At 39.8% G+C, this 14,109-nt stretch overlaps 1 protein-coding gene across 1 annotated transcript in view; it reads right to left on the bottom strand.

The window, feature by feature from the left end:
• Rock2 (Rho associated coiled-coil containing protein kinase 2) overlaps positions 1-14,109 on the bottom strand; it is a 112,904-nt gene that overhangs the window by 57,798 nt on the left and 40,997 nt on the right. The window contains exons 2-3 of the mRNA XM_063254297.1: positions 10,969-11,050; positions 8,889-8,989 (exon numbers count right to left, since the gene is read on the bottom strand). Coding sequence (XP_063110367.1) covers positions 8,889-8,989; positions 10,969-11,050 — 183 coding nt within the window. The remainder of the gene's footprint in view (positions 1-8,888; positions 8,990-10,968; positions 11,051-14,109) is intronic.

The following is a 14,109-nucleotide window of genomic DNA, read 5'->3' on the forward strand; positions in this document are numbered from 1 at the left end:
CCACTAGAACATTAGAATCTAGAGTGTCACCACTTTCACTGAAAAATAAAAACCACAAATAATAAACCATTACCACTTTCCAAGTATTCCAGTATTTTCCCTGAATGTGCTCCAAGCCAATCTCTCAGTTCATTCAGCCCATATCAGAGGGCACTACTTTGACAGCATCCCCTTCAAGTGCACGTGAGCCATGTGTTTGCTAACATTCTGGCTCCACGTGTGAGGAGCCTGAAGTCACTGCTCCATCCTAGTAACAAGGTCAGCAGACTGAACACCGATATCTCTTTCTGGATCAGAAAGAGGAGGGAAGTAAGGTCACAGGGCTTACTCCAAGGCTGAGGTGAGGTACTCAGGGATTTCAAGGTCAAAGCAGACGAGCTGACCTGTAACTGGCCAGCTGTGGAAGCTAAGTGTGGTCAAAGCCTGGGGGCCCAGTCAAACGGTGGCACCTACTTCAATGAGTTTTACCTCCAGGTGATCAACAAGGGTCCTCACAGTAAACACTGGGAGAAAATTCTCTTGTGCTAATGCTTCTAGCAGGGACGGGAAGGAACCGTGGTGAATCATGCCAGGATCTCTGTTCCTAACAAGGTCTGCTCTTAGGAATATGTGCTCCAAGCTGAGGAACTTGAGGGAAGGGAATGCACAACTCTGGAGCCCTCTGGTCACCCCACTCTACCTCCAGGGAGTGGGGTGCGAAGCACTTTTGAAGTTAGTCCAGAGGCCTAGGGGCACTATAAAGACTTTAGTCTCCTCACAGGACTGAAAACTGTATTTGTTTCCCTTCCTCCTGCACCACATTCCTAAAGGCCTGCTTAAACAGTGGTTCTTTCACTCAATGTATCACATCTATCCATCAAGAAAAACACCACAAGCCGGGTGTGGTGGCACATGTCTGTCATCCCACCACTTGGGAGGCAAAAACAAGAGGATGGCTGCGAGCCTCAAGACCAGCCCGGGCTACACAGCAAGATCCTGTCTCAAACACAAAATAGAAAAAGAAAAAAGGAAAGAAAGAACACAGAAGAAAAACATCACAAGGTATACACAGAGGCAAAAATATAATTTGAAGAGAAAACAAACATGAGAATGAAACATGGCAAGGATGCCAGAATGATGATTCTGGAAATCTGAAAGAACAGTGATCACTATGGTAGGGGCTTTATATGGACTTAGTGCTCAGTGTGCAAGGACAAAGGACAGGTTCGGGCACAAGGACAGAAATTATAGAGATCAAAAGCACTGCAACAGAAATGAAGGATGCCTCTGATGTGCTCATCAGTAAACTAGACAGGACTGGGACAAGAACCTGAATTCGGGGACGAATCAGTAGTTGCCTCCAAAGCTAACGTCCCAAACACTGAACAGTATCAGATGAGAGTACCCAAGGTTTATGGTACAACTTCAAAAGATGCAATATACATACACTAGGAACATTAGAAGACAAAGGAAAAGAAAATACAGCAACGAAATATTTGAAATGATGGCTCAAAATCTCAAATTACTACCAGAACAAAGCACAGAATCAGAAAGGTCAAAGAACACCAAGGGGACACAGGCCCACAGACCACGTAGGCCTATCACAACCCAACTTCAGACTCTAGAGGAAAGCCCTGCAAAGAAGCTGGGGTGTTACTTACACAGCAACACGAATGAGAATTTCTCCTCAGAAACCAGCCAAGTAGAAAGGGCAGAGAGTGACCATTTCCAGTGCTGCCAGAAGAGCCACTGATCCAGAGGGAGGCCAGAGGACTCTGAGAAGATGGAGAAGAAGACACAACAGAAATCTGCATCTCCACCGAGACTACAGCTGTATGGGGAAATTCACTTGAAATGAAGAATTAATTTAGCAAGACAGTGGTGCATGCCTATAATTCCAGTACTTGAGAGACTGAGGCAGGAGGATCACTGTTGAGTTTGATGCCAGTCTAGACTACATAATGACACCCTGTCTCAAAAAAAAAAAAAAAAAGGAGTTTGCAACTCTGTGGAGTCCACTGAAGGCATGCATCTTCCAGGGGAAGTGTGGACTAACAGTGGCTCATTCCAACAAAATTTCAGTCCTCAGCACATTCAGAGCTGTCTGCCCCAGGTCCCCAGCCCCTTAGCAGGCATGCATTCCTAAAGCAATCTCCACACAGCCCAGGGGAACCAGGGTACACAAAGGACACTGCATATACAAGGGATGTGTGCTCTGATCACAGCTGCTCCTGTCCACTCAGCTACACAAGAGACAGGCAGACCCTGTAACCAATCTCCTGCATAGGTGCAAGCCCCTCCCTCTCCTGCTAACGCAATGCCCAGGAGATCTGAAAGTCCAGTATACTTTTACTCCTTTACTGTCAACTGGTTGCCCTTGTGGGAGCCAGATTTTAATGACTAGACACGCCAAACAGGTGAATTAGAAAGTGAGTGTGTATATCCAAGAAAAGTTGCTGGCTTAGGAAAGGGCCAAGAAGATCTTAAATTTACACTTTAGGCTAATATTGACAGACACAGCCTACAGCAATTACACACACACACACCACAGAAAGCCCTAGGAAAGAAGAATCCTAACACAAAACACACTGCGCTTTCAGATTCATGTGGCCAGTTACCAACACAGAACTCCAAAGACATACTAAGACACAGTAGAGTAGATATTGGAAAGAGAAGAATCAGCGGATGCTGTCCCTGGAAAACAAAGAACTAATGGCAGATGTACTTGACAAAGACTTCCAAACAACTGTCGTAAACATATTTGAGGAACAAAGACAGAGAAAGGCAAGAAGGCAGTGTATGAAAAAACAGAAGCCAGTAAGAGAGAAAAAACCTAAAAAAAAAAGGAAAAGGAAAGAAAAGAAATTATTGAGTAGAAAGGTACAACTGCAATTTAAAAACTCACAAAAGGGATTCAAAGACAGATTTGAGCAAGCAGAAGAATTGGTAGTCTTCTGTAATCAAGGCAATGGAACTAGTGCATCTGAGGAACAGACAGAGTAAGTCTGAAGAAAGGTCAACCACCCAAGGACACAAATGGGACTTTAGCCCAACAATACAGAAAGCTGTGTGAGTGTGCCAGAGAAGACAGGCGTGGGACTAGGCACCTAGGAAGTAGCTGAAACTCCCCAAATGTAATCACAGACTCTATTAATATACATCCAAGGGAACTAAACTCAAATAAAATGAGTTCAGAGAAACTCATAAGGAGAAACATTATAATCACACACAAAAACCAAAGACAAATAAATCTTAAAAGCAGTAAAACATAAACAATTTGTCAAGGGCTGGGGATGTAGCTCAGTAGCATAAGCACCTGACTGGCAAGTGCGAGGTTGTGAGTTTGAACCCTGTACCCCCCCCCCAAAAAAAAGAAAAGCTAAACCCAGACAGAAACAATGTTGTATACCAGGATTTCTCTAAAATTTTATGTCTAATTCTAAACAGAAACTTTGGAAGCCAGAATATGATAGGCCAATACATTCAAAGGGCTAAGCAGTTAAAAGCAGAATAAAACAACTTAACCAAGAATATACATACAATATGGCAAAACTAGCCTTCAAATCTGAGAGGAAAATTAAGACATTGCCAGATTTAAAAAAAAAAAAAAAAAAAGCTGATGGGCACTGCTACTAGCAGGCTTGACCTTCAAGAAGTGGTCAGAAAAGGCTTGAGGGATTAATGAAAAGATACTGTCTAAACAATAACTTAAAATCACATGAAGAAATAAAGATCTAAATAAAAGTAAGTACATGGGAAGTTACAAAACAGGTTAGGACTAGTGATAAAGCTCAGTGGTAGAAAGCTTGCTTAGTTCATGTGAGGCCCTGGGTTTGATCCCCAGCATAAATAAATTAATAGAATAATATGCAAATGGACAATACTGTGATAGTAGTTTTAACTGCACTTCTTGCTTTCTATATGACTTGAGACTAACAGATGTAAACATTAAGCATAGCCAGGTAAGCCTGTAATCCCAGCACTCATGAGGCTGAGGCAGGAGGATCACTGTAAGTTCAAGGCCAGCCTAGAATGCATAGAAAGACCCTGTCTCAAAAAAATAAATAAAAATCTATTTATCTATCTACCTATCTATCTAACTATGGCTGTGGTTTGTGTCTGGATCTGGATCTATCTACAGCTATAGTTTTTGTCTGGATAGCCTCCCAAAGCCTCATGTGGTCATGGGGTGGGGAGAGGCTTTTCAGAGGCAGCTGAATCTAGAGTTTGAGACTGATTTAAGGTCAAATGCTGGAATTCAGGGTGTGAGTGTGACATCCACCCTAGAGGGGGTAGCCTACATGCAATATAAGGGACAGAAAGAGGGCTCTGTCTCTTCCTCCTCCCCCCACCCACTGCTTTCGCTGTCTCTCCTCAGCTTGAACTGTTGCCCTCCTGCCACACACACCCTGCTCTGGAGCCAGCCAATAAGGACTGAAACCTCTACAAAACATGAGCCAAGTAAACCTTTCCTCCTTTAACTTTGGATGTCCAGTATTTTTTCTCCGCAATGAAAAAAGTAACTGAGAGAATTCAGTACCAGAGAAGTAGAGTAGTTTGCTGTGACTCTCCATGACTGTGCGCTTCAGGAGAGCTTTTGAGTATGTGCTTGAGAGAAGAGACTGGAAAGTTTCCAAGACATTGGCTGAAAAAGCAGTACTGGAACACCTTAGGCACTACTGTACAGGAGATTCTGGTCAGAGCTCAGAAGACCAGAAAGCCAGGCTCAGGAGGTTTCTGCTAAGGAGAAATGGCTGCTGGACCCCAGACGACGTGTGTTATGGTTTGGCAGAAAATGTGTTTGCATTTTGCTGGTGTCCAGAGACCTTGCCTGAGACTGAGACTGAGTACAGTACACTAATTAATCTTGCAGAAGGAATTACAAAGCAGTCAAATGTTGAGTGGGTGGCATGGATACTGTTGTGGGCTTTTAGCTGATCTATACTGAGAAATAAGAGCAAAGAAAAGAACCCAGCATAATGATTTAAAATGTTACCAGTTTGGTCAGAAAGGAAGCTCCAGTAAAGCTGTAAACTGCCAAGAGAACAGAGGAGATATTGACTGCTGAGAAGGAACAGCAGAACAGAAAAGATGGCTTGAGGCCATCACAACAAGCTGCAAGATTCCACCCTTTACAGACTCTAAACTGCCTAGAAGCGTGACTTTGCTTTAAGAAAATACCTTTGAGTAGAAAACCCCAGAGTACCATGTTCTAGAACAGTGGCAGCCTATAGAATTTGTTCCTCAGAATTTGATTCAGAGTGATCAGTGACCCAAGCACTGGACCCCTACAGCATAGAGAGAGAAGACTGCCTACTGCTCCACCTGGCAGCAGACCCTGGTATCATCCACGTGGCACTGCTTTTAGGTGCACACAGAGTGCAAGAGTTGTGGGGTCATGAAGGCTTCTATCTCAATTTCAGAAGGTCTGGGAGGTCAGGCAATGTACCCACCAGAGAGCGGGGTGTGAAGCTAGGAGTGTGAAACCAAAGGTGCAGTAGAGATTTGAGAAGTTTGGAAAAGCCGTGAAGTGGATCATCTGAGGAAAACTGCGGGGGGGGGGGGGGGGGGCACGGACAGAGCAGGCCCAAGAATGAAGTCATGGGAGCTACAGTCACCAGAGGTGTAACAGGGCCAGAGCCACTCAAGAATTTGGAGTTCACATCTTGCCACAGACTGTCTCAGATGCTGCACATGGAACGACAGGACTTGTTTACCGTATTAGATTTTGGCCTTGCTTTGGTCCCATTCCTTTGTATTCCCTTAGCTACTTTTAGAATGAACTGTTTATCTTGTGCCACTGAATGTTAGAAGTGTTTAACTTTCTTTTCATTTGTATAGGAGCTCAGAACTAAGAGTTTGCCTTACATCTCAGAAGACTTTTGACTTGGAATTTTTAGCAATGGTGAAACTATCAGGACTTCAGCAACTGGAGATGGACTACATGCCTTTTGCATAAAGAGATGTTTGGGGGCTGTTATGGTTATTATATTGTATCAACTTGAGAAGTTTAGTAATTCAACTGAGAGACTCAGCAGGGAGCCAGGGTTCCTACTTGGTAAATATCCTCAGCCTGCACAAAGGAGGGCAGGAAGATTTTGTGAGTGCTATACCTGCCCTAAAGGGGAGGGGGTGGCCTGTACACAATATAAAGGAGAACAGGCTTGTTTCCTTCTTTTTGTTCTGACTGCTTTTGCTGGCTGCTGCCTTCTGCCTTGGAGCCAGCTGATTATGGACTGAGAGGGCCAAAAACTGTAAGAAATAAACTTTTCCTTCCCTTATATTGGGTGTCAGGTATTTTGTTTCAACAAAAGAGAAAAATAACCAAGATAGGGGACAGAACGTTAAGGTTTTTACGTAGATGTCCCCCTAAAGCCTCACGCTGGCATGGGTTTTGTTTTTGTGTTTTTGAGGTGGCTGAATCTAAGTGTGTGACTGAGTCATAGGGCAATGCTGGTACAATACAACAAAAAGAGACTTGTCTTGCTCTCTCCCCTTTTGTTCTTGCTGCTTTTTCTGTCTTCCACTGTCATGAACTATTACCCCTCTGCCATGTGTCACTCTGCTTTGGAGCCAGTCAATTATGGACTGAAATCTCTATAAACTGTGAGCTAAATAAACCCTTCCTCCCTTTATTTTTGGGTATCAGGTATTTTGTCTCAGCAATGAGAGAAAAAATATATACATACATATATATATGTACTATACTATATATATAGTATAAAAGTATATATATATATATTATATATATATAGTATAAAAGCTAACACTATTTGGGTGGGTGGGGGTCTCACTATGCAGTCCAGCTTGAACTTGAACTCACTATGAGGCCCAGGTTGGCCTCAAACTCACAGCAATCCTCCTGCTACAGCCTCCCAAGGGCTGGATTATAGGCATGTACCATTACTACGTCCAGCAAAAAGCTAGCACTATTTGAACTTTGATTTATAAACCCTTTTTTTCTATATAACTTAAGGAACTAATGAATTAAAAGGAATTACAGTGCAGTTTATGGTTTAGATCACATGATATATGAGTAATTTTGTGATGGCAACAACTGGAATAAGGAAAGAGCTGCATAAGGAACACAGTTTTAGTATGTTATGGACATTAAACAAAACTAGAGTCCAAAACTTATGAAAATTGGCTTAAAAAATTAACAACTTGCTAGCAAATCTAACTCAGTAGTATATTAAAACTTGTATTATACACCATGATTGGGGGGGTTTATACCCTGGCTTCAAGGACACTAAATATACGGAAGATTAATCAAAGCCGATATACCACATTAGCAGGATACAGGGGGGCACACATAACCATGAGGCAAAAAAAAAAGAAGCATGTATCAATATTCAATGCCTTTTAGCAACTGAAATAACGATATTCAATATATATCAACTATCTCAATATATAAATAGTATACAGTGAACATCCTACTCATTAATGCAGGTCTAAAAACTCTTCCTCTGAGAAACAAGGTCAAGAAGCCTGGTTATGCCTCCCCTGTTCGCCACAGCTCTGAATTTTAGTTGGAAGGAGAGAAGGAGAGCAGGGAGGGAGGGAAGGAAAAAGGGAAGGAGGGTTTCTATCTAGTTGTCTTTGCATAATTTATGCACAGAAAAACCCAAAATATTTTACCAAAAACTATTAGAAAAAATAAGCAAAATAGCAGGATACAAAGTCAATATTCACAAATATGTTCTATTTCTATACACCAACAATATTTGACATGAAATGGAAATTACAAAACCAAAACAATTTTGTTGTGAACCCAGAAACAAACCACCACAACCATCACTACCTCAGAGCAACACAGGCTTTAGAATGAATAAAATATTCTGGGTAAGGACTAATCACATCAACATAAAGAAAATCTATCTCCATGTCTTAAACATCACGTAACAGAAGTCCCGAAGTCCTCTCTTTCTCGATGACCTCCTCAGTAGTAACTCTTGTCTGCCTTACAGTTAAGGGGAGTTATTCTTTAATTTGTGTCGTGCTGTGAAGCAATCCACCCCTTGTGTCATCCAAGTACATTTTTTCCGGCTAATTGCACTCTGGGCAGCTAATGATGTTCCCTACCAATGATTTCTGGACTTTAGTGCATCCTCTAAACTCCTGCTTCATTTTCACCAGGCTTCACTCACATGCAGCTACTCAGCATGCTATCACTGCCCCAAACAAATCATTAGTAACTTGTTTCCCAGGAGGAGAGAGCCCTGAACCTGCCTCGAGAATCTTTCCCCACACACTGCCTGTGCTTTCACCCACCTCCTAGTAACACGGCGGTAACACTGGCGATGAAGCTAACCATCAGCAGGCATTTCTCCTTCAGGTGTCTTACACACAGGTAAGACACTGACTGGAATACCCTAACCCACAAGTCCAATAAGCGCATCAAAGACAGAAGCAACACAAGATGAGCTGTGATGACCTGTTCTAGAAACCCTTGATGACTTCGGTAATCACTGCTTTTCTCCTTGCTCCATCAAAAAGAGTACAACGCCTTTGTGTTTCAGGAAAGGAATTTGATATTCTAATTTAACAATAAGGATGAAAACAGGAGTCTCTTATGCTTAAGTGATGAAAATGAGATTAGTCTAGCTCCTCATTTAATAATGTATGTAGCATTTACTGTTAACATTTATAATACTTGCAGATGGTACCACTTTGGCCTACAAAGATAAATTTCAGATTTATTTTCAATTATTAAAATTTCTCCATTCCATTTCTAATGTATTTATATAAATCTCTACTTATGAAGCAGAAACACCTTGTGTAACAAGCCTGCTGTTACAGATAAAAAAGGAGGAGCCTGGCGTTGGGTGGCTTGGTCAAGGGAGAAACCCACTTTGGGCACAGCCAAGCGCACACAGCAGAGACACACTGCCACTCTGTCCACTTCTTACCAACTGCACTTCCCCGAAGGCTCCTCTCCCGATGACTTTCACGACATCATAGTCTTCCGCCTTCATTTGCAGGTCTCTGACTTTCTTCACAACTTTCTCATCTACAATAAAAAGTTCACCATATATATGTATTTATTTTTCTTGTCTTTACTGATTTTATTTATTTGTTTATTTATTTTTGGTACCAGGGATTGAACTCATGATGTCGTGCTTGCCAGGCTGGCACTTATGCCACTGAGCTAACTCTAACTCCCTGGCCATGTTCACCATATTTGTAACAGCAACCACCACATTTATTAGCAGCACTTGTAACTAATCACCATATTTGTAAACAAATTTTTATCTTAACCAACTGCACTTAGTTTTCAGCTAAAACTGCTACTGATCTTTAAAGACTCCTATTCAAACCTTTCTCTGGAAAGCTGAGACACACCATGACTGCAAGTTGAGCCCAGACTGCACAACTTGGCAAGACCCTGGTCTCAAAACTAAAACTTTGAGCTAGGCATGGGGGCACTTCAAAGGCTGAGACAAGAGGACTGTCGTGGGGTCAAGGCTAGCCTGAGTGCCACATAGTCTCAAAAACAAACGAATGAACAATAACAACAAAAAAACACCAAAATTAAACATTTGCAAAAGGATTGGGGATGTGGCTCAATGTAGAGGTCCTGTGTTCAATTCCTAGTACTGAAAAACAAACAAGCAAAAAACAAATAAAAACCCCCAAGATTTATATTACTTTTACATTATCTTCACATTATCTAAGATTCATATTATCTTTATATTAATCCATACATATAAACTGCCAAAAAACAACAGTTAATGCTACTTTGTGTTCTAACTCTGTTACCTGGCAAATCTGATGTCAGCTGACATGGTGATGACTAAGTAATCCCGGTGTGCTTTATAAATTATGGCAGGAAGTTGCCACAAGATCCCCTGCAAGGACAATCTTAGCAATGACTGACAGCCAATTCTTTACAAAGCAGTAACCATACAGTGTGTATACAGTAATTACAGACAAGATTGTTTAATCGGGGAAACACCCCAGTGTCTGGCAATTCCAAATTAAAGTTTACCAGGGTGACATAAAACATATATTAATGATTTGGAGAATTTCTGATTTTGAGTTCAACTCAATTTACTTCCATGACAATACTGGCAAATTGGTTTAACACAAACATGATACTATACTATAAACAGGTGTTCATACGTATGTGATGAATACATATGGTAACATGTTACAACAGGTTAACATAATCTGTGTGACAATTATCACACTATTTTGCTTGAGAGCAAAATGTATATAGCAACATTACAGCTCATTATTTCTTCTGGATAGCTAAAATCCAAGTCTTAAAGTTGTCGATATTAATTTAATACCTCACTTAGGGATTAGAGACATAGCTTGGTGCAGCACTGCTTGGCAAGTACAAAGTACTAAGTTCGATTCCCAGTAGAATAAAAACCCTTCACTTATAATTGCTATAAATACCCTAAGATAGTTAATTAGTCTTAAAAATCCCACAGTATCTTTAACATTATATAGTACACTTCAATTCTACAGTTTGCTTCATAACTAACAGGACTACAAATAAATAGGTAGGCACTGTAAAGATCAGTTTTTGTTTTGTTTTGCTTTTTTTAATCGGTACCAGGGATCAAACTCATGACTGTGTACTTGCAAAGCAGGTGCTTATGCCGCTGAGCTAAATCCCTAGCCCTTGGATCAGTTTTTAAATAAATTAATGATAAACTAAAATATCCTTAAATTTATTTATTTTTTAAATTTTGGGGGGGGGGGTCTTTTTTGAGCCAGGGTTTCACTGTATGGTTTAGGCTAACCTTGAACTCACTCTGTAGCCCAGGCTAGCCTCAAACTTGAAGCAATCCTCTTGCCTCAGCCTCCCGAGAGCTGGGTTTACAGTCATGAGCCACCATACCTGGCTAAAATATCCTACATTTAATAAGCTAAAGAGTTAACAAAATTAATAAGCTTATAGACTATGATATTAATCAGACATTTTGTCCAAGTACAGTTACATGATCAAATATGAATTTTAAAAATAAACATACTTACATCTATTTAAGAAATTATCTATATTCTTATTTTTTCTCAAGGCAGGAAAATCCAAATCAAGGACCAAGGAATTTAAGCCATCCTGTTTAAAAAAAAAAAAAAGTTTTTATAATTTCTTAACATTCAAACAATCTTAAAACTTTATCACATGCGTTCTCACTGAACAGATGCTGACCACCAAGGGATGCTACACTAGGGCACTCAAGGTCTGGTCCTCAGACAGTCTTCTAGCCCTGGCCTAGAGTGCTGGGGTAGCAGGGCCGGGTGTGGTACTCGGACAGGGCACTTACCTAGCAGATGCCAGGCAGGGAGCTCAGCTCCAGTACTGCCCCATAAATACATGTTTCTAGCAAGAAGAAAGGAAAATGGAATACAACTAAACCAATTCTTACTCATTTAACAAGCATTAATTTTGTGCCTACAAAGAGAAAAATGTAAAAATAAGTAAAACGTTATTCTACCCCAGTTACAAAGGAAATAATATCAACAGCATCACCAAATGAGACCATACCAAGTTAAAAAGCCTGTGCCTAACAAGCAAAACAACTGACAAAACAGAAAAAAAGCCTACTGAATGGACGAGAAACTTTAATGCTAGCTGCTTTTCTGATAGAGGACTAGTTTAGAATACAGTATACAAAAAACTCAAAAACTTAACAACGCAATAAAAAATTGGGCAAATAAACTGAATAGACACTTCAAAAGAAGTATAAATTGGTCAATAAATATATGAAAATCTGTTCAGCAACTTTAGCCAGTGGGGAATACAAACAAAACAACTTTGAGATACCATCTAACCCCATAAATGACTCTCATGGAGCGCACAATACACAGTGAATGCTGATGAGGATTGGGGTGGGGAGGGGGGTACACCCAGATATACTGTGAGTGAGAATATAAACTAGTATAACCACTATGGAAATCAGCATATTCCTCAAAAACTAAAACCATCTGATCTAGCTCTTCTTCCTAGGAGTATTTCATAAGGCACTAAAGATACCATACCATACTGATATATGCATGCCCACAATTATAAGGGTATAGTTCACAACTGCCAAGCTCTGGAAACAGCCTAGATTCCTGTCAAGAGGTGACTGGATGAAGGAAATGTGGAGTACATAGACAATGGAGTATGATTCAGACATAAAGAAACCATGTCATTTGCAGGAAATGAATGGAACCCAATGGCATCATGTCAAGTGAAATAAGCCAGACTCAGAAAATTAAATATTGCATGCTTTTTTATGAGAAACCTCAAGTATAAATAAACTAATTAAAACTTTAATAAAAAAGGGAGTAGGGAGGAAAAGGTAGGAAAAGAGGAATTTTAAAAAAGTGTCCAGGGATTTAGCTCAGCAGCACAGTGCCTGCCTGGCAAGCATGAGGCCCTGAGTTCGACTTCTAGTACCAGAAGAAAGAAAAGAAAAGAAAGAGAGAAAGAAAGAAAGAAAGAAAGAAAGAAAGAAAGAAAGAAAATATACCAGTAACCACTCTCAAGATGACTGTAAAATGCATGAACTGCAACATAAACTAATGAAAAAAAAAAAACAGGAAAAAAAAATAAAAGAAATGGTAAGAAACTAGAAGGCAGATTCTCGGAGACGGAAAAGGGGGACATGGTAAAGGGACCGAAAATGATCACTACGTTATATGCATGTACCAATTCCCCAAAATGAACATCATTATTTTGCATTACACACATGCACTTTTAAAAAGTGGGAGGAGGGCCCTACTGAGAAAATAACTAAGCCCCAGATTACTCAATGGATATGCTTGTGGAGGTAATGGTATTCCTAAAATATTGCATATATTGTCTCACTGGCAAGGAATTGAGAAGGCCAGGAGGAAATACTCTCATTTTAGAGATAAAGAAACAAAGTCTCAAGAGAAATGAAGGGACCCGGTTTGCCTAAGGTCATGCTGTTAGGAAACAACAGGGCAGGGCACTACCTGTATCTTACAGGCCTAATGAAGTTAGCATATCTCCTGGCAATAGTCAGGCAGACACACTATGTTAGTTATTTCTATTTTCTTTTCATAAAAGAAATAACTGTGGAAGAAAGCAGAAGATTACAGGAATGAAAGCAGCAAGAAAAAGATGCCTGTGAGGGACTGGTGGGGGAAACCTAGGGCAAGACCCCATAAAATTTAGAAAGACAATTTGAGGTTTTAATTTACTAAATCTAGAAGAATTCCACATGTTCTGTTTATCACTTTTCATATTTAAATTTATCATATACTAAATGAAATACTCACTTTATACAATATCAATCTTGATTTTCATGAAATAAAAAATAAATATCCAATTTCCAATCGAGTCAGGATTATTAAATTCATCCTGGGGGAGACTCTCTGCTTACCCTGTCCTCACTAACTACTCCCTTCCCGCATTTGAGGCCAGCGTTTGAGGACATAAGCTATTTAAGTTCCCCATCTCCCCTCAAAAAATCAATTCACCTTCAATAGTATAATTTTGTATCTTAGTAAATTTAAAGTACAAAGTCTCAATCATTTATTAATTTTAAATGTATCCAGTTATACTCTAGTATGATTTCAAATCAAAGACAGGTATATTCATTTAGAAAGTACTCTCCAATACCTCTCCTAACCTTCACAGGAAGAAAATATTTACATCTATAAGGCAAAACCCATAGCAAGAATAAATCTTCATCAGAAGTTTTCCAAACAAATGAAGTATGAATAATTCATACTAAAATGATAAAAGTAGCTCTCCTGGAATCTCCATTTATAATAATAAAAACAGAAGAAAAGTTTCATTGAAGCTTGACATCAACAAAAGGACTGAATCCTGACTTTCCCTATACCCTCCCCAAAAGTTCTCTCAGAAAGGTAAGATTATCTTTTTGGAGGAGTAAATAATCAAGAAAAAAATGTGACAATAATTTACAAATATTTCCCCATAACAGAGAACTTTTTCAGAAGCTAGAATGTTTCAGCAAGTTGTTCATGTTTTTCAAATCATTTCTTTTTTTAATTTTATTTTAAAGAAATAAAGAAGAAAAAGATAAACATCACAATGAAACGAAGATTCAAGACAGGTTAACTGGATCACTACAATAGTTGATACTTTACATTATCTTTGTAGTTGCTGTTCAGAGTATAAGATATAGGCACAATATC

The sequence above is a fragment of the Cavia porcellus genome, unplaced genomic scaffold (assembly GCF_034190915.1).
Source record: "Cavia porcellus strain 051 isolate PalLab524CR breed Dunkin Hartley unplaced genomic scaffold, mCavPor4.1 scaffold_8, whole genome shotgun sequence".
NCBI lineage: Eukaryota > Metazoa > Chordata > Mammalia > Rodentia > Caviidae > Cavia > Cavia porcellus.